Source organism: Lissotriton vulgaris, chromosome 2_1 (genome assembly GCF_964263255.1).
Source record: "Lissotriton vulgaris chromosome 2_1, aLisVul1.2, whole genome shotgun sequence".
Taxonomy (NCBI): domain Eukaryota; kingdom Metazoa; phylum Chordata; class Amphibia; order Caudata; family Salamandridae; genus Lissotriton; species Lissotriton vulgaris.
In genome coordinates, this window is record NC_141687.1 from 669,507,130 (window position 1) to 669,532,909 (window position 25,780).

At 43.7% G+C, this 25,780-nt stretch overlaps 1 protein-coding gene across 2 annotated transcripts in view; it reads right to left on the reverse strand.

The window, feature by feature from the left end:
• Positions 1-25,780, reverse strand: part of LOC147730952 (solute carrier family 13 member 1-like) — a 540,726-nt gene that overhangs the window by 236,356 nt on the left and 278,590 nt on the right. For both annotated transcript variants that reach the window (XM_086955853.1, XM_086955852.1), the window contains exons 6-8: positions 18,585-18,633; positions 16,745-16,783; positions 12,044-12,192 (exon numbers count right to left, since the gene is read on the reverse strand). In XM_086955853.1, coding sequence (XP_086811979.1) covers positions 12,044-12,192; positions 16,745-16,783; positions 18,585-18,633 — 237 coding nt within the window. The remainder of the gene's footprint in view (positions 1-12,043; positions 12,193-16,744; positions 16,784-18,584; positions 18,634-25,780) is intronic.

Consider the following 25,780-nt stretch of genomic DNA (forward strand, 5'->3'; position numbering starts at 1 on the left):
AAGAGGCCTAGTATGAAGTATTCCACAAAACATAATGGATCCAAAAGGGATCCCATTGACAAGACTTGAGCCCTGGGGATACACACAAAGAAGTACCACTGTACAAGTGGCGATCATAGATTGCTAGAATTGCCAAACGTCAGGAATCCTGAATACATGTGCCTACCTCCATTGACCACCAACTTCTCTGGAGTCCTATCGAAGAGGTGGAGAGCAAATAGAAAAGAACACTGATAGGAAGGACTGCACTTCTGTTGAAAGCCACCAAGTGAAAGCAAAGTAATGCATTCAAATGTCACCTGGGAGCCACTAAAACCACTTCCACGTTTGCCAGGACATTTAATTGGAAATGTTGATGGTCCAGCCACAGAATGAGGAAACCCTTACATTGAGAAGGGATCTGTATATGCAAGTATGTATCTCATAATCTAATGCATTGAGTTAGTCCCCTATTGAAAATAAAAAAAATAAGTCATGGAAGTTAGATTGAAGCCAATAAACTTAATTTTCCTCTTTTTAAATCCAGTATTGGCCTGACGTCTCCAGATGGAGTGACTATCTAGGAAACACTAAATAAAGCACTTTTATGCTCCTCTGTCCAGGGTGTTGTCCAAATGGGCTGCTGCTTTTTCAATCAATTTATATGCAAAACAGTATCCATTGCGGGACTCTTTTCAGACTACTATAATCCACCCTCTTACACCAATTTGGGACAGCCTCCATTCAATGTAGTATTTCTAATGTTTCATATCAACATGAGTGAAAACAACGATCAAGGAATATATACTGACACTGATTTCTGTGATAATTATTGTATTATTTGCAAAAAAGTTCTACATGCAGATAATAGTATAGTGAATAACGTAAGTGCATACGACGCAGTGCTCAAGTGTGACAGCGATATATCAAAATATACACATAAGAAGCAAAATGTAAAAGTTCACTGGTTATGTATTTAGACGGGAAAACACATTTGTATATTCCGTTACTCAAAAAAACAAAGAGGGGAGCAAAGAGATACTGCTCGACATGAGCAGTGGAGGTGGGTACGTCCTCCTTTGGTCTATAGATACTAAACAAAAAGATCCACCTTAAAAGCCATGTCCTCCCAGACTAAGTATGTTTCCTAGAACTGGTGGGAAAAACACACAGTTTGTTCAAATACCACTCACACACCAAAAGGGCCCTTGGTGTCATGCTCCATCATAGGGGTCTTCCTCCTCCTCCTGCCTCATCTTTCTGGCGGAGGTGGGTGGGCTCGCTAGTGTATCCAGAAAGATCTTCAAGCTGCAAAACTACACCGACAGGTAAGAAACTATTCATTTTGCAGCATGAATCTTTTTGGATTCACTATGCGGTGCATTAACTTTGTAGCGGTTTGTTATGTTTGTGGTGGCTGGGTGGAAGAGGAGCGTTGGCTGTTGAATATATATCGAAGCACTTTCTATCCTACTTGTGCTTCCTTGTTCATTCGTATATCCACACAGTAGTGCTTAGTGAAAGTGTGCAACGAAGTCCATGTTGCCGCCAGTCATATGTCTTGAATTAGCCATATGTCTTGTGTTAGCCAGGAAGGCTATTGTTGCTCCCTTTTTCAGTGGCGGCTGGTGATATTTGAAAGTGGTAGCGTAAATTTATTGGTGGAGCAAACCGTGCGAGCGAGCGCAGCGAGCGAGCCTGAACCACCTAAGGAGGGTCCGGGGGGGTTCTCTCCCGAGACAATTTTGAAAAATTAGTAGGCAAATGGTGGATTTTCAAGACTTTCGGAAGCCACTGTGCTTAACAGAAACAGGCCACTGCCTCCCCATAAACTATCATCAGTTCCAAGGCCTTATGAATAAACCATTCTAAATTGCAATAAACCACAATTAATTTTAACAATGTTGCATAAATAGGTTGGATCTGTCTACTTAGCCATTATATAGCGCTTGCTATGCCTAAATGTCTCACAGGAAGAATGACTTAGATTGCTTTCAAGTACATAAAGACACTAATGAAAACCCTTTCTTATGCAGGAGATGCATCTTTAACTCTGAAGCAATATCCGCTCACTACCTCGTTGCTAATTTTTAAAATAAACAACTTCAAGAGAAGCCAAGAAAAATACTAGGTACTGTGAATTCCATTTCATAGATGGGGCAGTGGAATTGCTTTTAAAAATAGGTAGATTCATTTGTAATTGTCTCAGCATATAATGTGATGGTTTTGGTTTTTCTCAAGTTCCTGACAAATAAATTCAAGGGGCTGGTTCCTATACCAAACGGTTGATGGAACAGCCAAAACGAATGTGCTCTGAGTGAGAAGTAGACAGCATGTGTAGGACAGCCAATAAATATTTATTAAAATACTCCTAATAGAAGAATCAGATGTTATTCCATGTTGAATTCAGAAAATTGTAGTGCTGTTTTTTTATAATTGGGTATGCCACAATATGATTTCACAAGCTATAATCTCAAAGCAGAGTTAAAACCATGTGCGAGTGTGTGAGCCATCATCACCAAGTGGCCGGAACAACATCGGAATTGTTCAAGTTAACTCTGAGCAAACTGAAGATAGGGCTACTCCGGGGTTAGATAGATAATGTGTTTTCAAAACACTAACACTACCCCCGCTTGTGCCCTGCTAGTAATGGTTTGAATACAGTGGGGTAGCCATCGATAGCCTGATGGCCCTGTGTTGAATGAATGTGCTGCGATGGCAGAGCCAGCTATTGCTCTACTATTAAAACCTCGGCAATCCCCATGACTCTGAATTGGGTAGAGGAACCGCTAGAGCTCCACAAAGACAGCAGTGGTCCGGCCTGACAAACATTATTTAGCGCGGGGAATATAATCATTTAACACATAACAAACCTTTGCAGCAGAAATGCACTAAAACACACAGGAGGCTTCATCCCCTGGCCGCCAGCCCTCGGCAAGCTGGAGAATTTGAAAGGAAGGGAGGGAGAAACATGTTCACTTCACCGACGTGCCGACCCCGTGTTTTATAAAAGGGTAGAAAAGTGCAGTCTTTTCGGGAAGTTGTGCCTGACAGCAGTCACAGGCAGGCGGAGGGAAAGAGATTAAAGGTGTGACTGTTAGTATTGTAGTAGCGGTAGCACTCCTGCAAGAGAGATGGACAGGGAGGCACTAGCAGTAATGGCAATGTGCATCCGAGGCCTTCTCTCAGTCTGAGAGAGGGAGAGGACCACCTAACCCCATGAAAGGGAAGAGGTGGCTGGCTGCAAAACGAAACCTGCTGCAGAGCGGGGGACTCTCGACGATACCAGGAGAGTTTCCCCCCCCTCGCAACTGCGGCTTCAGGTGTGTTGCGTCTGCTGGCCTCTGCTCTGAGCCAGCCACTTCCAGTTGCTTCCAGGCCAGGCCCGGTGGAAATTCCAGAAGGAGCACAGTGGTGCCCACAGGCGGCATCCAGCGCACAGTCCTGCCAAGTATCACGCACCAGGCATTTCAGTGTGGTGATCCGCATCACCGCACTGAAATGCATTGTCATGCATTTGCATAGTGCCTGAGCGTCAGCGAAGCCCTGCCTAAAACGCTAATATATCATGAGTGTGGCAGCAAGCAGCGCGGCGCTGCTCCTTAGTCCTGCAGTGCCAGCTAGGTGTAGCTCACTGGCTGCTGCAATGTATCCTAAATATGCGCTGCGCGGCTGTGCAAAGGCTACAAAGGGTAATAACATAACAGACGGCCACAGTCAGATAAAGCCATACCTGGTGCCACCCGCCGGGTGATGTCACGTCCTGGTGCCGAGGGTGGGGAATTTGTTTTAGAAGGAATTAGGCAGAGGCGTTACTGTATATCATCATGGCGGGCGTCCAGGGCTCGCACCGGCCGGCCGCCGCCTCCTTTGTCATGTCCGTATGGCTCAGCTTTCTCTGTGTGAGGAGCTGAGATTGAGAAACTGTTGTAAATTTGACTCCAGGCCGCCACCGCAAATATAATTGCTGAGAGAGGAACTGGCTGGGAAACTCGGGTCTCTGTGTTTTCGAAGATTCGTGGCTCACTCTCTGCAATATGACCTGATTGATCACCATTAAGGCCCCCAGATAACTCCTCCGTCTCGTGCTCCTTAAGACCACCGAATAGAGTAAGCTGCCTGGCAAGTGGTTTGGAATGTGCCTGCTGATGCAACGCCTACTCTTTGCGATTCTGCAATGGAAAAGGATTTTTTTTTCACGGGCACATAATTGTATGCTCGCTGCGCCTTGAATTTTACAGTTTTTATGTGCCTAATAAGAAATGGTTCCATTATGTGGAGAGCTGTGAAGTCTCTTTGTGATGGTTTTGGCGCCCAAGCAAGTATCAGGCAATCCTTTCTCGAGAAACCGTCTGCGTTTATGTTTTATTTCATACTGTGCTTACTGTTGCACATATAGTTTGAAGGAGTTTAAAAATTACTCAGTTAGCGTTCCTCTTAGAAAAAGAGGTCGGGCTGGCCGCTGATAAAGTATAACAGGGCAGCAATATTGTTTGGTTCGTAAAACTTATGCAGAGTTTTCTTTCAATCTGCACATTTTCAGTCCTTGCAATATCAGTAACAGAGCAAACATATTACAAGGACTTAGCGCAGACAGGGAAAATGGTGAATTAGATGGTATTACCCTCTCTCCAGCCGTTTGTAAGATTATCATTGCATCAATCAGATCGACAATAAATTGTAAAGTTCAGTCGGTGCTTTTACTTCAAAAAAGGAATGGTACTTTAATGAACACAAAGCTAAATACTTTGCCTAGAAACCACAAATATATGCACAATATGAATTTGGTAAAATAGTATATCAAGTAGTAATCCCAATCACAGGGGTAATAGCAATTTAAAAACCTTCCTATATGGGGCCTCGCATATAGGGGCAGTATTTTGCTATTTTGACTTGAATTAATACTGCCTGGGTAAAAGATGTACATTTGTATGACTAATTTAACAAGAGTTTCTCATTGCTCAAATGGGTGTTGTACTTTCTGATATTTAAATGTTTCTTTTGTCTTCATTGCTTGATTTTGCACGCAAGAAAGTGTCACTCATTGTCATTGAAATGTCGGTCATAATTACACTGAAATTATCAAAATGTCACACGTAGCAATCTGAAACCTTGGCAGCTATGAGCGCAGCGCAGCACACAGCAATTGTCCGATGGGCCCGAGAATTTTAAACACAGGGAAACAATCACAATGATCGCATCATACTTAGACCTGAGCCTAGCGCCCCTTAGCTTAGCTATCAGCTGCACACTGTATTTTTTTGCTGGGGGTCCGGCTTCGGGACAATTTACCATGCAAACTGCAAATTAATGTCATGATGAAAACAGCTCTCTGCAGTAAACAAAACAGTGCACACCTAGGAACACAAAGCCTCTGCGATCCAGCGAAATACTTCGCCACCAAGAACCAGAACAAAAAGTAGAGTTTGATGGTGAATCACAGCAGCACACATGCATTCAAAATGTTCCCCCATAAACGAAGTTAAAAAGTGCCCGCCTGGGCCTTACCTGGTGAACTGACCCGAGTTCACACAGTGAATCCAGTCCGTCCTCCTGCCTCCGCGCGGCTCACCGATGCAGTCTGCCGGTCCGAGTACAACCCTTAGTTTGGGTGTAAAATCAATGGCTGCCACAGTGCCATTTCAAAATGCAGACACGCGCGCGGGAAGCATCGAGCCTGTGCAGACTCAACTCCCCTTGCCTGACAGTCTGACACACCCTTTCCCACTCCTCACAGGAGGCTCTCCCACCACGCTCTCTGACGAGTGGGAAAGGGGTGGTGACCAGTGACGAACTCTCCTCTCTACTCTCTGATGGACGTGGAGAGTTAATGATCCCGGGCTTGCATTTTAAACACCCGGGGCTAACTTAACCTCCATGCCATCAGGGGGTGGAGACTGGGCCTTCCAGCTATGTCTTTGACGAGCCGATGAAGTCACAACCTTCAGGGCTGTGAGGGTGTTGGCCCGGCTAACACATAACCGGCTTTTTTGGGCCCGGCCACCAGGGAGCAAAGGAGCAAGCAATTAGTCACGTGACGTGACAGTGGACCTGCGGCAGTGATGGTGGTGAGTGCGGTAGATTGCTGCTGACTCAGGCAGTGCCCCGTCACCCCCGTGTTCTTTTTTTGGGAATTATTCACATACTTATCCAATTAAATGAATGTTTTCAAAGCCCTTCCTAAATGTAAAATATTTACCGGGGTGGAGCCCTGACGCCCTAAAAGAGAAACTGCCCTTTTTCCTCGTAGAGTGGGTTTGTGCCCCTCCTTGTAGTTCTTGACGTGCCTGCTTGTGGCAAAATTGTATAGTTTGTGCGATCCATCGTGCAATGGTGATATTGGTTACCGGTCTTCCCAGGAAACTGCTTACGTAGGACACAAAGAACTGCTTTGTTTTCCTGTGCTCTTTAGTTCTTTCCATGTAATGCATTACTGCCCTTCTAGCATCCAGAGTGTGTAGTGCTCTCTCCGCGCTTGTGGATGGTTTCTGAAAGAAACTTGGTATCTGTATAGTTCATGTGAAACCTTGACACCACCTTTGGCATAAAGTGTGGGTCCATTTTCATTACCACCCTGTCCTTGTGTATTTGAATGTAGGGTTCCTGTAGCGTCAGCACTTGTAGCTCGCTTACCCTGCTCAGCGAGGTGATTGCTACTAGAAAGGCTGTCTTCATTGTGAGCATTTGTAGTGAGGACTTATGGATGGGTTCAAAAGGTGCTTTCATCAGCTCTGTTAAAACAAAATTAAGGTTCCATGCCGGTGGCGGCATCCTCTTGGGTGGGGCAATCCTTTTAGCCCCTTCCAGGAATCTCTTTACTACTTGTGTTGTAAAGAAGCTCTTTCCCGTCTCCCCTCTTGTGTAGGCTACTATCGCTGCTAGGTGTACTCTCAGCAAGGTAGAGCTTAGGTTTGTTTTTAGCAGGTGTGTTAGATATTTTTGCACAGTTGATTCCTTGGTCATTTTCTTGTGTAGTTTTTCCCTGATGCACCATTGTGTGAATTTTTTCCATTTCGCCACATGTGGTAGGTCTCCTTGCCTCCCGTAGCACCCGCAGTGTGCTCTCTGGGAGTTTTAGGTGTGCAAACTCTATGTCTTCAGGAGCCATGCACTAGGCAGAGGCTCTCTGGCTGAGAGTGAAGTAACCCACCATTTTGCATGGTGAGCAAGTCTTTTCTTTTTGTAAACTTGTGGGATGGTCCCTGCGCCAACTCCACTATTTGAGAGAACCAATACTGCCTGGCCCACTGTGGTGCCACCAGAATCAGTGTCATGTTGCTGGTTCTGCATTTGCTGAGTACACTGTGTATCAGTGGTATCGGGGGGAAAAGCGTAGGCAAATGTTTTCGACCAGCTTATCCATAGGGCATTCCCCTGGGATTGTTCCCCTGGTTGCCTGGATGCGAAGTCTTGGCATTTTGCATTCTGGTGTGTTGCAATCGGTCTATTTTTGGTGTCCCCACTTCTTGAATAGCTTTTGCGTTTCCTGTGCATTGAGCTCCCACTCGTGGGATACTGAAGTCTGTCTGCTGAGCCTGTCTGCCTCCACGTTGTCTTTTCCTGGTAGGTGTATAGCCAGGAGGTCTATTTCTAGTGGGATGCCCCATCTCCATATCTCCTGCGCTAAGTTGGATAGTGCAACTGATTGTGTTCCTCCCTGTTTGTTGATGTAGAACATTGTTGTTGTGTTGTCAGTTTGTATCAACACTCTCTGCTTGTGCAGTTGTTTCTGGAAGGCTTTTAGGGCAAGGAACACGGTCTTTAGTTCCAGGTAGTTGATGTGTTTGATCGCATCTGTTGGAGTCCACAGACCCCGCACCTTGAGCTGGGTCATGTGTGCTCCCCATCCCCTCTGGGATGCGTCTGTGGTTATGGTGGTCACTGTTGGGTTTGGTTGTGTTAAAGGCATTCCCCTTGTTATATTCTCCTTGTTCCACCACGCTATTTCCTCCTGCACTGCGTGCGTTACAACCACTACATTTTCCCAACTCCCTGTAGCTTGTGACCATTGTTATTGGAGCTATTCCTGGAATGGTCTCATGTGGAGTCGTATGTAGGGAACTAGGTGTATGCAGGACTCCATCATCCCCATGACCTCCTTCAGCAGGGCAAGTCTTCTCTTGTTGCTGGGTAACACCTTGCTCTGTATGGTGTTGATCTGTGCGCTTAGGATGATCTTCACTTATTCTGGTTCCATCGAGGATTTCCCCCAGTGTATTGAGAATCCCCGTTCTGTCAGCGTCTCTGTGACCCACTGTGCATGTATTTGGCATTGTTTGTAGGAACTTGCTTTTATCAGCCAGTCATCGATGTAGGGGTATACATGCATGCCTTCCCTCCGTAGGTGTGCCTCTACTGCTGCGAGGCATTTGGTGAAGATCCTTGATGCGGATTTTAGTCCAGAGGCTAGTGCTGTGAACTGGTAGTGCACTTTGTCGATGGCAAATCTCAGTACATGTTTGTGTTGTCTGTTCATGGGAATGTGTAGGTAGGCATCTTTGAGGTCTATGGTGGCCATAAAGTCTCCGTCCCTTATCTGAGGGATGACTTCTTGTAGGGATGTCATTTTTAATTTTTTAGTCTTTATGTATTGGTTTAGGAACCGTAGATCCAGGATGGGTCTTAATGTTTCATCCACCTTTGGTACAAGGAAGTAGTTTGAGTATACTTCCTTGTTTCTTTCTTTGAATGGTACTGTTTCTATTGCCTCCTTGTGTAGGAGTTCTTGTGCTTCCATTAGGAGTAACGCAAGTTCTTTTGCTGAGCGTGCCTTTCTTTTCGGTTTCCTGTTTGGATTCTTCTTTTCCAGTTCTATACAGTATCCGAACTGTATGATGTTCAGTATCCATTTGTCTGTTGTTATTTTCTTCCACTCCTGGAAGAAGTGTTTTAGTCTGCCTCCTACTGGTGTTACATGTTCGTTGATCCCTGATTTGAGTGTGTGTAAAACCTCTTTGCTTATTTTGCTGTGCCCCTCCTCTAGAGGTGTTGTGTGGATGGGCACGTTTTGTGGAGCGGAATGTAGCTATCCGACCTCCTCCCAATGCTGGTACGTATGTCTGTTGAGTAGGGCAGTAGAGTTAGCAATGCACCAGTGGACTGCTGCATTCCTCTCTATTTTCCTCCCAGTGAGGTCTATCCTCTTACTCTCCTTGTCAGGAGGTGGGCCCGAGTTTGTGGGGACGTTGGCCCTCTTTCGAGCTGTTGCTGCAATGATGGAGTCAGCCGTGACGGATCCCTAGATGTATGGTGGATCCTTGGAGGAATGTTTGTACTTCTTCTCTGTCCTAGGTGTGACAGACCTGCAGCTTGATGGTTCCTTAAATGCTTTCCTTTCCTGGTCCAGGACACTTGGGAGCATGGGGAGGAATTGACTCCTAGTTTGAGTGGGGAGCTGGTCTCTAAGAGAAAGCAGGCTTTCGGTTTCTCTTCCTCCAGTTTCACCCCATATGCTGCTGCCGCATTCCTGATGACCCTATTATAGATGCCAATGTCATCTGGCGGCGAAGGCCTCGAAGGATACGTTTCCACAACCTCTTCCGGGCTTTTGGGTCGAGGTCCTGCCAATCCAGGTTGTGCGCCACTGAGGATGCCGACCCCAAACTTGTTTGCTGGTCTTCTTCTCCCTCGTAATAGTATAGGCCCTCTTCCTCTTGATGTTCCTAGGGCTCCGGAGTTTTCGGCGGCTCTTCGGTGTCGAACTCCTCTTCGTCCTCAACCTCGACGATCGCCGTCGGCTTCAACAGGATGGTGATCCTTTTTATCCGCTCATCAAATTCCCTTTTCCTTTCCAGGGTGTTATCCATTTCGGCCTCGAGCCTTCTCTTCTTCCTCTCCATCTCAGCGGGCTGTTCGGCATTGAGGGATTCGGCCGATCACTTCGATGTCAACGTCGAAGTTGCCTTCGGGTCCTTTTCCTTCGGCATCGAGCACGCTTTTTCGGGGACGTGCTTTGAGGACCTCGGCTTGTCTTGGGTTTTCAGCGACTGGGAGTCCTTTTCGAAGGATCCGCTGGGCTGTTTGTCCCTGGATGCAGCTGCGTCCGTCGTATGTTTCGGCGCCAGGGCTCCTTTTGAGGAATTAGACTCTGTTTTTTGAGAGTCTGACTCTGATTTCTGAGAGTCTGTCGGGGTCTAAGGGGTCGACGTCTCTCTTACATCTTTTGTAGTTTTTGTTTCGGTCTCTAAGACTGTGTAGTCATCTGGTCCCTTGGCGATGACCCAAGTCCTGAAGCGACGGAGGTTGACCTTGGCCTTGCATTTTGTAGTTGGCTCTCCTCTGTCTTTCTCTTACCCTGAGCGTCTTCGGGCTAAAAATGGAGCAGGCATTGCAATCCTTGCTCTCGTGGTCGACCAGCAGGCAGAGGTTGCAAACCGGATGCTGGTCCTTCTGTGCGTATTTGTGGTGGCAATTGCGGCAGAATTTGAAAGGTGTTTTGTCCATTCCTGCGCTCAGGGGGACCCTGTGTGCGCATTCTCCGTTGGACGTCGAAGTTTTCGATGTTCTCCTCCTTCTTCGTCGTCCCGGTTCAGTGGTCTTGATTTTCGAGATGTATTCTCCAATATTTTTCGTGATTTTCATTCTTTATCTTCTTCTTTTCTCCAAAAACTCTGGAACCTCTCGGTGACGATCCAGACCCAACGGCGGAAAAAAGAATCTGAAGATGGTGCCCAAGGGTGAGAGCTTCCGCATGAAGCGCGCCAACGTCATTTTCACCACCACTAACTTTGGGCATGTCTCAGTCTGCCAGTGTGTGCTTCCATCTTTCAAGTCGAGACACATTGTTCATCTATATCGATAATTATAGACACGATGAGTCAAGACTGCAAAGAGTCCCACGGGGACACTGTGGGCATAGAAGGGGTTGTCCTTGAGAGAATACATGCTTCATCAACTAAAGCCTTGAGCTCAGTTGTGTCCCTGGAAATCTTGGTTCGAAATGGACTCGAATCTGAAGAGAGCTGACTAAAGCTGTTGGAGCAGGCATTCTTAGTTTCAAAAACACACTGAGTGGTGATAAAGGCAAACTAGGAGAATTGATGCAACCAACATCTAACTAGCAGCTGTGAGATGGTCTTGTGAACCTTAGCAAAGTCATGATACTGCTGAGGATGGAGCATAATATAACTGCCATGATAGAAATACTGGGTTGACTGGAACTGAAGCTCTGCACTTCTGTCTGGACATCAATCACAACTTCACAGATATTAAAGCACAGGTAGATTTGTCATAAGACTCTAGCCCAGGGGTCTCCAAACCGGTCCTGGAGGGCCGGATCCATGCCAGATTTTTGGGATATCCCCATTGAGATACATGTAGTAATTTTAAAACTCTGGCATGGATCCGGCCCTCCAGGACCGGTTTGGAGACCCCTGCTTTAGCCTATGGTCTCAAACCAGGCTGAAGAATCTATGCAACTTTTTTGAGTGGTTCATGTAATTAAAGATGGTTTATTTTGGTTCCATAAACGTCCGCCACAAACTTTGCAGTGGGTTTACACAGCGTATCACTCTGCTAGACATCGTGGCAGATTACTCACACTAGCCTGGATAGATGGTCCCCCTACTATTACCATCAGAATTACCTTTGCGCAGTAGCACAGCAGAGCTATTTCAGAAACTCAAAATGGCCAATTATTCACAGGGTGCAACTGTAAATCGAATGGCAAATCTGCCTTTCTTAGGCAATTTAACCATTACTGGCCTCTTTTAATCGACTCAATAAATAAAAAATGTAAAAAGAGTAAGGAATTAAATTCAGAAAATATAGAAAAGATAGGACTTGGAGCTCAGGTCAATTAGGATTTCAAGTTTGGTCTCTCTGGGGTTTATTCATATGTATATTACATTAAGATAGATTGTAGACTATTAGCGGATATGACAAATGTGTAACTAAGCAAACTTACCCTCCTCCTATTCCCAATAATATTTAGAAAAGCCCTTCACATAATGCACTTCACTTGGAAACTATTTTATTTTCTATTCTGTTTTCAAAGGATTTTATGTTTAAGTAACTATGAAGTTGCACTCCAGTCCAATGTACACTTTTTACAATAAATACTTACATTTCAAATTGCTCAATAAATATGAGGTTTGTGGATGTGCCAGTCAGTGTAGACATGCCTCCAAATGTTGATGAATACGCCACACCCAGTGAAAATGCTTTGCACATCTTATGATCTTGCTCACTCCTGTAAAATCTTCCTCCTTTCCCCTGTGGGCAGTGAAGACATTATTTTAAAAAATCAATTGTCTATTCAAATTATTGTCAATTTATGATAAGCATGCAAGATATGAGAAATTCAAACCTTTTTCCCTGGCCCCAGCTTGATGGATCACCCAGAAATTTTCCAGTAGGAAACTAAGGTGGATGAACTTATTTAGGAAAGTTTTGTGAAGATTTGGCAAATGGCACCAAAGCTAAAAGCAAAACAAAAACTGCTCTTCCTATAGAAACTCTGACTCACATACGACTACACAGTGGCTATAATGGTTAAAGTCATGTTATAGTGAGGTGTTAATTTAAAACAAAACGTAAAATAAGCACTGAAAATGGCAGTTATAATTACATGAACTAACTATAAACTGTGCCTCCATCATGCACTAGTGATGATCTCAAATATTAGATCACTCATGTTATGTTAAATACCATAATTGTTGACATCACTGATTATATTTTAATAAACAAAAAATCAAATTAGGTAGTGAAGAGGTAGTGCTAGAAAGCACTCAGGCGGATGCACCCTTCTCCAGTCAATGGTATAAATAAACAACAAGATCCACCTCTAAGAGGTTTCCTGTGAGCCGAGGTATGACAGGCATATACAGTATTTGTTAAAATACCTGTCACACACCAAAAGGGCCCTTGGTGTCATGCTTCATCATCAGAGTCTTCCCGCCCGCTGCAGGACGGGGCGTGCTACGACTAGCGACTACGCTGGAGCACTTAGATATTGTAAGTGCTATGTGAGGTGTATTTGAGTGAGTGTAAGTAGGGTCAGGAGTGATTGGAAAAGTGAAATTAAATATATACCTTGCCTTATAAATATATACCTGGCCTTATGAAGACAAAAATTCTTAATTGGTCATAGGCTGGTATCATTAAAATTAGTGCGGCAGAGAAAACAAAGCTTAACAATGAGCTAATTCTCCTGGTGACACCAGGACGGGGTCAGATCCCTCTGTCACTCACTAACGTTGTCATCAATCTGTGCAATGTTTATATACAAGTGAAAAATGAGAAAATAATACCTATGTGGTATGGGATTAAATTACAGTTACAGCCCTATCAGTATTTCTGAACCGTGAGCTTGAATAAGTAGGAGTCAATGCCCCATGAGCCGATCTGGAAGAGGGGTAAATGTAACTTCCATTACTCGTCGAGAAATCTTTGTATCCTCCCTCGTCCGTGGCTTCACACCATCGAAGCCGCGGACAAGGGAGTATGCAAAGATTTCTCGACGAGTAATGGAAGTTACATTTACCCCTCTTCCAGATCGGCTCATGGGGCATTGACTCCTACTTATTCCAGCTCACGATTCAGAAATACTGATAGGGCTGTAACTGTAATGTAATCCCATACCACATAGGTATTTTTTTTCTAAATTTTCACTTGTATATATACATTGCACATATTGATGACAACGTTAGTGAGTGACAGAGGGATCTGACTCCGTCCTGACGAAGAGGCAGCCAGCCTCGAAACATGGTGACATCACCAGGAGAACTAGCTCATTGTTAAGCTTTGTTTTCTCCGCTGCACTAATTTTAACGATACGGGCTATAATGAATAAATAATTTTTGTCTTCATAAGACCAGGTATTTTTTTTATTTCACTTTTCCAATCACTCCTGACCCTACTTACACTCACTCAAATACTCCTCACATAGCACTTACAATATCTAAGTGCTCTAGCGTAGTCGCTAGTCGTAGCTCGCCCCGTCCCGCAGCTGGGCGGGAAGACCCCGATGATGAAACATGGCACCAAGGGCCCTTTTGGTGTGTGAGGTGTATTTTAACAAATACTGTATATGCCTGTCATACCTCGGCTCACAGGAAACCTCTTAGAGGTGGATCTTGTTGTTTATTTATACCATTGACTGGAGAAGGGTGCATCCACCTGAGTGTTTTCTAGCACTACCTCTTCACTACCTAAAGTGAAGGCCGTGCAAGGTGTTACCTTCAGTGCCTAATGGGGGTTGGCCGCAGCCACTGCAACCAACCCCCACCACGCATAGGCCTTCAGCGATGGTTAGATTAATGTAAAGTCATGAAAACTACTTAAAGTTCACAAAAACATTGCAACTCACTGAAAAAAACAATTGTTACAGGGACGTTATAGTTAGGACATAGGAATTAAAAAAACATAGAAATTCACTGAAAAAACAAAGGTTACAGGGAAGTTATAGTTAGGCTCACATTTCACTCATACAAAACCAGAGAAATTCAGCAGTTATAGTTAGTTGAGCTGATGACATTACTGATGACATCTCAAATGACATCGCAGATTACATCATCCACAGAACCACTGACACACCCACTAACACTCCCATACAGCATCTCACACACCCATTTCCACAAGACCACTGATATACCCTGTCACAGACCCATACACTCACACACCATCTAATTGATACATAGAGCCACACACACATCAACCCACCCATACAGCGACTAACACAAGCAGTAATTCACATATATAGCCACGTATACAGTTACTCAAAGACCAATACAGCCACTAATACAATCAGTCAAACAGACATACAAACACTTACACACCCACTCATACACCCATACAACCACTCACACACTACATCAGTCACCCAAACAGCTACTCACACACCTACGACTCACCCATAAAGTCATTCACACAGTCACATACTCATGCATACGGTTACTCACATATTTACCAATACAAAATCTAATACATGTACTCACTCTCCTACACTCACTGAGACAAGCACAACTGTCCCATACAACCTCTCTCACACTCACTTACTAACCCATACAGCCACTTACACACATTCACTCACCGATACAGCCACTCATACACACACACACACATATATATATATTCACTGCAAAAACCAAAGGTTACAGGGACTTTATAGTTAGGCTCAGATTTCAATTGTACCAAACCATAAAGATTCTGCAGTTATGGTTAGCTGAGCTAACTATAACTTACGCCCCAGCAATGCACTGCTTATGACCTCATATATTACTACATCACTAATGACGTGGTCAGTGACATCACTGATGACATCACTGATGACATCATCCAGTGCCTGTAAGTGTTTTGTAAACGTTTCCGAGATTTAAAGATATATAATAAGCTACTGATATGTTCAAATCACTAATCTTTCTGTACTACTGAGTGATACTATTTCTGACATAGTGACTGTGATTATCAGTGTGTGAGTGGGTGTCTGGAGGCCTGTATGAGTGTGTTAGTGGGTGTGAAAGTGGCTTTATGGATGCGCCATTGGGTGTGTGAGTTGCTGTATAAGTCTATCAGTGGGTATGTGACAGACTGTATGGTTCTGTGAATGGGTTGTCAATAGTTTTCTGGGTGTGGGAGTGGCTGGGTGAGAGGCTGTAACGGTGTGTAAGTAGTTGTATGCCTGTGTCAGTGATTGTAGGGGTGTGTGGGTGGGTGTGCGAGTGGTTGATGGGTATGTAAGCGGGTGAGTGAGTGGCTGTTTCAGTGGGTGTTTGGTTAAGCTAGTTGGTGTGTGAATCGCTATACTGGAGAGAGTGTCTGTATGAGTGGCTGTATCGGTGAGTAAGCAGGTGTGTGAGCAGTTGTATGGATGTGTGAATGGGTAAGGTGTTACCTGGTTGTGCCAGTGGTTGTATCAGTGACTGAGTGGCTGAGTTGAGATGCTGTGTTGGTGAGTGAACAGGTGTGTGATTGGTAGTATGGGTGAATAAGCATGTGTGTGAGTAGCTGTATGGGTAAGTGTGTGAGTGAGTGTGAGTGGTTGTGTATGTGTGAGTGAGTGGGTGTGTGAGTAGCTGTATGGGAGAGTGAGTGGTTGTGTGACTAGCTGTATGAGTGGCTCGGTGGATGTGTGAGTATATGAGTGGCTCTTTGGAAGAGTGAGTGGGTGTGTGAGTAATTGTATATGCCTGTGAATGGGCATGTAAGTGGTTGTGTGGATGTGTGAGTGGTTGTATAAGAGGCTGTATGGGGTGAGTGAATGGGGGATGAATGGTTCTGTGGATGATGTCATCAGTGACATCATCAGCGATGTCATTTGAGATGTAATCAGTGATGTCATGAGTGATGTATTATGTGAGGTCATAAGCAGTGTATTGGGGGCATAAAGTATACTTAGCTTAGGTAACTATAACTGCTGAATTTCTATGGTTTTGTACTAGTGAAATATGAGCCTAATTATAACGTCCTTGTAATCTTTGGTTTAGACCTCTGTGTCAAATACTCATGATTAGCAGACTTTACATTTTTAACACGATAGGCCTTTTAAAGCATATCTCTGATTCAGGAGGGTTAGACAGGTTGGGTCTTTATTTCCTTTACTTTCGTGGGAGTGTGTGATGTAAATTAACCACTTGAGACGCCTGAATGTGTGAGACGTAGATATTTTTGATGACTCTACTTAGAAAAGGGCAAATATTTTGACATGCTCCCAGAACGTCAATTAGGCAGCACACCCTTACACATATACAGTATATGAATCATTTGCAGCTTAATTCAATGCAATATTCAAATTGACAATGAGACTGCAAATATGTGAAATTAATACCTTTTTTGAATGTCTGTGTTCTTGAAAGACCTGTTGTTCCTGAAAAGAAAGAAATCTTTTACCAGAGTTTTTTCACAACAAATTTGCTAGGTTTTCATTACAAAGAGTAACTGATGCGTATCATAGTACAAAAAGTATTTACAACGAACTGTAAACACTGAATCAATGGCCCCAAGGTTCCTGTGTGATTTTCTAGTTTGACTGGGCTTTAAAAAGTAAAGCATACAATATTCCCAAATGTGAAGCATTAGAGGGCAACGTTCAAATTATTTGGATTTTCTTTAACAAAACAGGGGCATATTAGCAACAGACGGCGATAAGTATTGCAAAGCGCGCTTAGCGCTTTCATATTCATCGCCATCTATCACTGTTTTTTATCACCAGGTTAGCGCGTTATTTACAATGTGTATAACCTAGGCGATAAATTTTCAAGCGATAGCGGCAAAAATGGGCAAACAATCGCTGGAAAACCAGCGATGTTCACCCAAACTAAGCTATAACATTGCTGATACGAGCATCTGGTCGTAGGCACATAATCCACATCCCATGTAAAGTATGCCCTAGTCTGAATTTTAACAGACGTTAAAATCCAGAGCAAAGGCTGCGTTAGCGCAATTTAGATTATGGCTACACTGGATTTGGGGTTCTTGTAAATATTGCGAAGCTAGTTTAGCGATATTTACCCATGGAATCTTGTCAGGCACGCCTCCTTTGCATCTCATTAGTGATGCAATGGGAGGCGTGCTGACAAGGGGCGCTATTGCAAGGAAACACGCGCTAGCATGTCCTTGTTGATTATGTGATAATATTATCGCCGCTTTTCGCACGAAAACTGGCTCTAAAGCGGCGATAATATTATCGCCACCCCTTGTTGGTATGCCCCACAGTTTCTTAGTCATGCCCGTTTATCAATGATTCACAAAACATAAGGTTTGTTAGGACATAATACACTTGCAACAACTGAGGTAGAAATGCTGGTTCATTCCACTGATTACTGCAACACAATATAACCTTCTTCAATGACATGATGAAACATGCGTATTTCTTATTATTTTTTAATCCTCATATTTCAATCTTTATAACTTTGTATTATGTATTGCTGTTTTTAAAAGCTGTTTATTTTTAATATTGATAATAAAAAATACTGCAAAATATAATCAGGTTTATATTATGCATTTCTATCTATATATATATTCTTGTAAAGCGCACCCGAAGATATCAGCGCATGATACGTAAAAGCAAGTGAAGGTAGACTTCAAAGAATACTGTACAACGGGTAAAATACGCATAATAATAGGGTGAGGGAGGAGTGACATGTAGTCCTAAACTACGCTGCACTTTAGCATCTTTCAATATTTTTGGAAGGCGAGTAAATAGTAAATCAATATCCATCATAAATTAATGCATTGGAGTTGTCAAGTAACATACCACCACATCCTTGTGCAAGGCAGGGATGGAAAGAACATCAGTGTCCCGCTCTTGGGCAAGGTGTGTGATGGAACAATACGTCCCCTACTATTGTGCAAGTTGAGTGGGATAAAGAAAGACCTCAGAGGGAAAAAATATAGCTCGATACACCCTGTTTGGAGACTGTCCTTAGCTCTGCTCTGCTGTAGTATCAGACAATTGTTTTCATATTAATTATGTAACCTAAAAACAAAAACAAAATCTAATCCCTATTTTTCATAAAGTGAGAAGGAAGTTGGAATCCTCAAATTTCTACTATATAGGAAACACATTTCTGGCCAAATTACCAGTAGTTGAATTATTAATAAGCAGAGGTTAATGCACATGGTGGCTTAGAGCATCATAATGGTAATTCACTCCGAATGCTTGATACCTGGTTATCCTCGGTGATAATGTTATAATCCTCCAAAATCATGTTGCTGCTGCAAAATGAAACAAATTAAAGCAATATTAGAAAAATATCTGAATACTCAATCACTTTACATTCACTGTTCTAAATAATTTATTTTCTAGTGTCTCTTTAATGTTCGCTGGAGAGGCAACAGTTGCATTGTCATAGTTGGAACTCTTTGGGAGCCCTGGACTTGAACACGATTGACAGGTCAACCTTTATAGCCTTGTCTCTTTAGCCCCTGGTTCCCCGCCATGGATGGACTACATTCAATCTGTGAATTACTCAATTAAAATGCTCATCGGCAGTGGAAAAAACTGTAAAGTCTGGATAATCTGAGCCGGAAAGGGCTATATTAACATACTTCTCACCTGCAAATGTCATCATGGATTCCCTTCTATTCTAGAACGGAGTGCTCCAACATTCCTCATATACAGAATACAACAGGTAGCACTGCAGTGTATAGGCATCCTTTAAGGAGACTTTAGGCTAGTCTAAACCATCTATACAATAATGGGTTGTTGCTTCCATAAACAGTGGAAATGCACTAACCTGAAAGTTCAATGAATGTGTTTTGCAGATGATATGTCTTCAAGCATTGTGTATGAGTGCTGCTGAAGATGAGGGAATGCAATCTCTTGACGCTCAGCTTCTTCCTATGGCTGCTCAACTATCTCTCAAACTGAGCTTCATGATTTCTAATTTTCCGGTACCTAACATTGATTCCGATCTTTCCAGCTTCAGTTCTGTCACATTCCCTCTCCCGTACTCTCCTTGCCCTCTCCTGCTCACCTCGCCCCCCTTTACTTTTCCTGCTCCCTCCCATCAGACCTGCCTATCAGATGACTAGGACTCTGTACCCACAACGCACTTTCAGTTGAGTCAATGGGTCAATGTCATTTTGAGGAAGACGGTTCCACCACTTTCCTCATCTCCTCAATCTTTTAATTTACATTCCTCTTTACTGCTCCTTCTTTTTCACCATTCATGCATCCCCCAGCACTTTAGGGAATAGTGTTAACCAAGACATTTTGATTTTACTAAAATTATATGTATAATATACTTACTTGTATTTTAGCTATCCCTCTTTAGCCATTACTGGTGGTCAGAAAAATACATTTTGATTTCAGGAACAGGAAAGTGACTTCTGCATGTTATAATTCTCCTTTATCATTGTCGTAGTGTTTGATGACGTTCATTTTGTTCAACGAACGGATTTGCTTTTTCCACTCATTCAGTACTGGGCAGTAGTTAACAATTAAGGCCTTATTTATATTTTGGCAGACAGGATTTCTCATCACAAACGTGAAGGGTATCCTGTCCAAAGCATTACAGGTGCTGTAGGCTATAATTCCCTTGTAATACAGCTGACGGGATATCTGCCAAGTTTGTGACAGAGTATCCCATTTGTCACACTCTAGATAATGCCCTATGTCCCTTGGTCTGTAGGAAGAGGGTTATAAAATTCAGTATGCCCAGTAACTTGTGATTTCTGGTCTGTCGATGAAATTTTCATCTCACTAAATTCTGTAACATGGGTTTCAGGTAAAACAAGAGTCTCTGTAGCTTTCCCGTTCGAAGGTAGCAAATTTAAGAAGGGTGTAGGGAGGAATCATGTACCATCTTACAAGGATCAGATTACTTCTTCAAATAATCAAAACAGTTTTCACTGTTGGTGTGAGGAAAGTGGTTTATTATGTAGTGTGGCTGTACGACCTCACCATATAATAAACTTAGTTTTTATACTGGGTCCAGTCAGATTAGTTTGAAAAACCTTTGCTTAACCCACGGTAGCTGTGGCTCTGAGCAGTCAGGCTTTATCAATGGAAAAGTGTAAAGCATTAAGAAGTACTAAAATATCTGAACAAGAAAGAAATCAGACTCAATAAAAATAAAACATCAGTTTCTAAAAATAAGTTCTGTTTTATCTTTAAAATGGACATATCATCAACAAAAATCCACTGGACGGTTCCGGAGATATAAACTTTTAGCCAACTTCTCGGCCAGAGTGGGGCGAATTTGGGCACAAGGATCAATGTCTCTTGAAGTACAGTTGAAGTCCAGTCAAAAACCAGTTACCACTGGTCTCCGGCTTCAGCAAAACCAGTGGTCCCTTTTAACTGGTGATAACATCCGGCTTGGGTGACAGAACTGCCCTCTAATGACTCTCCTGGGTCCAGCAGACTCAAGTGCAACTTTTGAGGCCTGGGTCTTAGTCTGCCAGACTGCACAATAGCGGTCAGGCATTCTTAGTGACCAACTCGCTAAGGCACGCTTCTTCAGCTTTTGTTCTTTGGTAGCTTTGGGATGTGGCAGCTACTAGCCAATGGGCTACCAGGTCCCTTCCCGCCTAGTACTGACTTCCTGTGAAGTGTGGCATCTTGCTATTCCAGAATGCGCTATTAAACCTACTCCCAAGATGGTAGAGCCATTGTCTTGGTCTGTGTAGGTTCTTAGCCCAACCCAGAGGAGTGACTCCCTGGAGGCTACATGTCCTCACAAAAAACGGTTTGATGACAGCTTCCCCTTCTCTGTCCTCAACACCAACCTGTCTGCAAAAACAAAACAGCAGCCCCTCTTGTGTGTCCACCATTTGCCCTGCAAAGGTGGCTTTCCCTTTTAAGTTTGCCTTTTAGGCCCAGATCATGTTTGGCCTTCCTCCCATGAAAATTCACACTTCTCCCAATGACAGGCCCTTTGAGTTTCTTCCAGAGAGATATTCACACCTCCCCCCAGGAGGCTAGAAGTCTACCTTGTGGCCAGCAACCATAAACAATCACTAGAAAACTTTGATCATCAAATTGACTACTAAAGTTTCCATGTGTGTAAAAATTACATTAAATTTGACTTAAACATTAAGTCAGTTTTAATACAACAATTATTGCGATACAGTGAAATATCATATTTTGTAGTGCCATTCTGAAGTTAGCACGGCTGAGTGGTCTGCATTTAACCCTGTACTCACCATGGGGCTACTAACCTCAGTAGCAGCTTCTACTCGTGGGGAGCAGTGGCATGGGGGAGGGAATGGGATGGAATGGAGAAAAAACACTTACCTGGGCTGGCGGCCACCGCCTCTCCTCCGTCCTCTGCTCCGTCCTCTCCTCTGTCCTCTTTTTCCTGTCTCTGCCGGCTTCAGGAAGGAGCAGGAATCACCCGGGTTCCCAATAGCCAATCACAACGCTGCGATACAGCGTTGTGATTGGTCTAAGCGCCGAACCACGGTGCTCTGCCGGGGACTGGAAAGCTTTGCATGTTCCTCACCAGGCTGTGTAATGAAGCCTGGTAGGGAAGATGCAAAGTGCGCAAGACTGCTTGGCCGGCCCAAGAGGGCCGGCCAAGCAGTTCTGTGCACTTAAGGAGTGCAAACCACTCCTCTCCATGCTCTGGCCCGCCACACCCCGCCCGAGAGACAATAACTGAAATAGTGAAGAAAAATGATAATAACAATAGCTATTATCATTTTATTTTTCCTATTAAAGTCAGTGGGGCGACGCTCCTCTGCCTTAGCGGAAGAGCCACCACTGAATCATCTTTCCACAGTACCAACGTCAATGAGGGGGGTGAACAGTCAGAACATGTTAAGTTAAAAACGACATGTCCATCTTTTTAATATAATACATCCTGACTTTAGGGCTCACTAGTCCTTCCTTCAAGGTGAATTATAAATATTAAAAAGGAAGGTTTATGTGCTTTGCCATTACTTTAAATGGCAAAGTCCAGTTAGCATAAGACCACTGCTAAAAGTGCTTGTGCTCTCTCCTTAAAACTTGGCAGACTTGGCTTTTACCCAATTGTCATATTTAATTTACTTGTGGGTCCCTAGGCTAGTTAAGTGGTACTATTTGTACACAGGGACTGTAATTTAAATGTGACTAGTGGAACCATAGCACTGATTGTGCCATCCACTCGAGTAGCCCTTTAAATATGTCTCAGGCCTGATATTACAGCCTGTGTATGTGCAGTTTTAAACTGCCATTTACATGTGACAAAATTAACCTTTTGCCAGGTTCAAACCATCCTTTTTTGATACAACTAGGGTCACACCCATGGAAGGCTTTAGAGAGCCCTGGGCAGGGCAGGGTGCAGTGTATTTAAAAGTTAGGATATGTATTTTTAAGTTTTCCATGTCCTAGTAGTCTTACATTTGTTTTTCACCACCAGACGGCCTAACATTGGAGTTACCTTATAATTTAACAAGCTGTAACTTCTAAATGGGAACACGTGCCAGTTCATGTTTGGTGTCTTTGCAATTGCTATGAAAAATTCTCTCACATGATAAAGTAGGATTTAAAAGAATAATTTTGAAAATGCCACTTTTAGAAAGTTGCAAAAAGAACAATTGATGGCAGAATTTTGAACAATGTCAAACATTCACCACAGTACAGAGATCTGGGCCTAAATCCATGTTTTCTTTATCCCCATGCCTTTCCAGTTTAAACCCAACCATATGCAAATCAGTCTTGACCTTGCTCCCCATGGGAACAGTCCAGTCCGAATTGCCAGGCCAGGTCCTCTCTGGACTGGAAACAAGCATCCTGGGACCGGTTTCGGGGTTTCACCCCTCATCAGCCAGGCTAGCTTGACTCCAGTGGCATCGAGAGAGGACGGGACCCACGTCTCGGCATACCCGTCCAACTCAGGGTGACAAAAGCAAAAATAACAACTGATGGCAGAATGTTAAACAATGTCAAACATTCACCCCAGTATAAAGATCTGGGCCTAACTCTGTTTTTCTTGCCGCCACGCCATTCTAGTTTAAAACCAGCCACATGCAAATCAGTTTTCACCCTGCTCCCTATTGGAACAGTCCAGTCCGAACAGCCAGGCCGGGTCCTCTCTGGACTGGAAACAAACATCCTGGGACCGGTTTCGTGGTTTCATCCCTCGTCAGCCAGGCTAGCTTGACTCCTGTGGCATTGAGGGCACGGGACCCAGATCTGGGCATACCCGTCCCACTCGGGGTGACAAATGCAAAAAGAACAATTGATGGACAGAATGTTGACCAATGTCGGGGGCGTGGCTTGCGCGCCGCTGCATCATGGCGTGCTGCGCTTGAGCTCCAAGGCGATTGAGGTCCGTTGGAGGTTTTAACCTGATTTCCAGTGCCCCTGCTCCGCACAACAGCTCTCCCGGTTTGGTGTATATGCCGAGAGCAGATTGTGCGCGTTTTCGCTGGATTCCGGCTGCAGCTGTCTGAGTTCTGTCAGACTGAAGTGACGCTCGTTATCTTCACGGGCGACCGCCATCTTAGCTGCTTGTGACGGAGTGTCGCATTTCTCCTGAGAAACGACGACATTGATACATTCTCGCCGGACCAGCGAGATATCAGGTGCTATTCACTACATTTGGATACTTTTTGACTTTATATTATTCTTTTTTTTCTTCACGCTGCTTGGCTGGTTATTTTGTGGCTATTTGGGCTTACATTCGTCTGTGTTTACCTTGGTGCAACAGTTTGACGACGGAGCTACATTTCATCTACCATATGTATCTCTGGTTTGGTCTGCTGGTCTCTCGAGAGCTATTTTATTAATTCCTGAAACTGCATGTCATATAAGACCGCCTTTTTTGTTTATTTTGCTGGTTTGCTTTCAGTGCGCTCTATTCCTTTATTCTCTGTTGGGAATACACCGTTCTTGACTTTTTTTTGCCTGCCTTTATTATACCTCACGTGGTTTATATATTTTTTTCTGTGGCTGGTGTTCCATGGCCGCAACTATGGGCCGTTCATCAACTGCTAAAGATTCGAAAGAGTCCGGTGCCTCTCTTAAAAGACTCAAACCACTGTCTCCTACACCTGAGTCTTCTCAAGCTGACACTAATACTACTCTTGACGCAATTTTAATTTTCATGATATTGCGCAGTCAACAAAGACTAACACAGACTTACTGCAAGTGGAGGTGTCCGCTATCAGAAATGACTTCAAAGCTCTCTCTATTCGTGTTTCGACCACGGAGACACGTATCAGTGGTGCTGAGGATAATATGCAGAAGCAATCTAGGTCTCTTAACCAATTGGAGCGCTCAATGGCGGCATTGCAAAGGGATCTCACTGAGCAGGAGGATCGTAATCGCAGATCTAATCTGCGCATTTTTGGTCTGCCGGAAGATGCAGAGAAATCAGCCTCCTCTATGATTGATTTTTTATGCCACTGGATTCCTTCTACTCTTCAAATCTCCTTTCAGAGAGACTTTGAATTAGAAAGGGCTCATCGTGTCCCCACCTTTCGTTCTAAATCTGCCACACAGCCAAGAGCGATCATTTTTAAACCACTGCGTCATCAACACACGGAGCAGATTCTTGCCCACATGCGGAAGGTTAAAGCTGTTTCCTGGGAAGGTCATCGAATTTCAATCTCTCAGGACTTCGCCAGGGATACTGTGATAAGGAGGAAGGGCTTTCTTAATCTTCGGAAACGTCTTTCTGAGATGAACATCCCCTTTTCCTTCTCTGGCCCTTCGAAATTCCGCATTACCTTCAAAGGTCGTTCCAGGATTTTCGATGAACCTGCAGACCTAGCTTCTTTCTTGGACAATCAGATGGAACTGCAGATGGAACTTCAAATGGCAGCTTCGTTTGCTCCTGGTGCTTCTGGCACATGAAGTGTATACCTATATCTCTTCTGCTCTCTCTTTTATTTTTCAGATCTATTGACTTAGTTGTCTCTTATGATCTATTTGGTGGTTTTACGTTCCTCTGTTGATGGTTATTATTGTCTGTTTGTGACTCCGCCAATGGAGCTTTGGGTTCTGTTTCATGTCTGCAATGAGTTCTCTCTTTTCCAGATCTATTCAGTTTATCTTTTTAGATTTGCGTAGTGGTGTTATTTCTCACTATTGTTGGTGTTTTCTTTTGCTATTTTGTGTGTGAAATTGTCAGCTACGGTGTACGGTATGATTTCTTCTTCTCCTTTTCTGCTCTCTTTTATATCTCTATGTTGTAGTCTACTACTTTCCTTGGTATATCTTCTTTATGTAGTTTCTAACCCTTTTGTGGTATGGCTTTTTTCTATGTTCCCCTTTCTCCTAATTGCTCTTTTCGTGTTTATCTGTGCCCGTGTCAGTTTTCCGTTCTTCTACTTTCTCATTTTATGGCTTCTTTTTTTGTCTTCTCTTTTGTGTGTGAGATTTTTTCTTATTTCCATCTTTTGTTCTTCTTTTTCCTTTAACCCCACT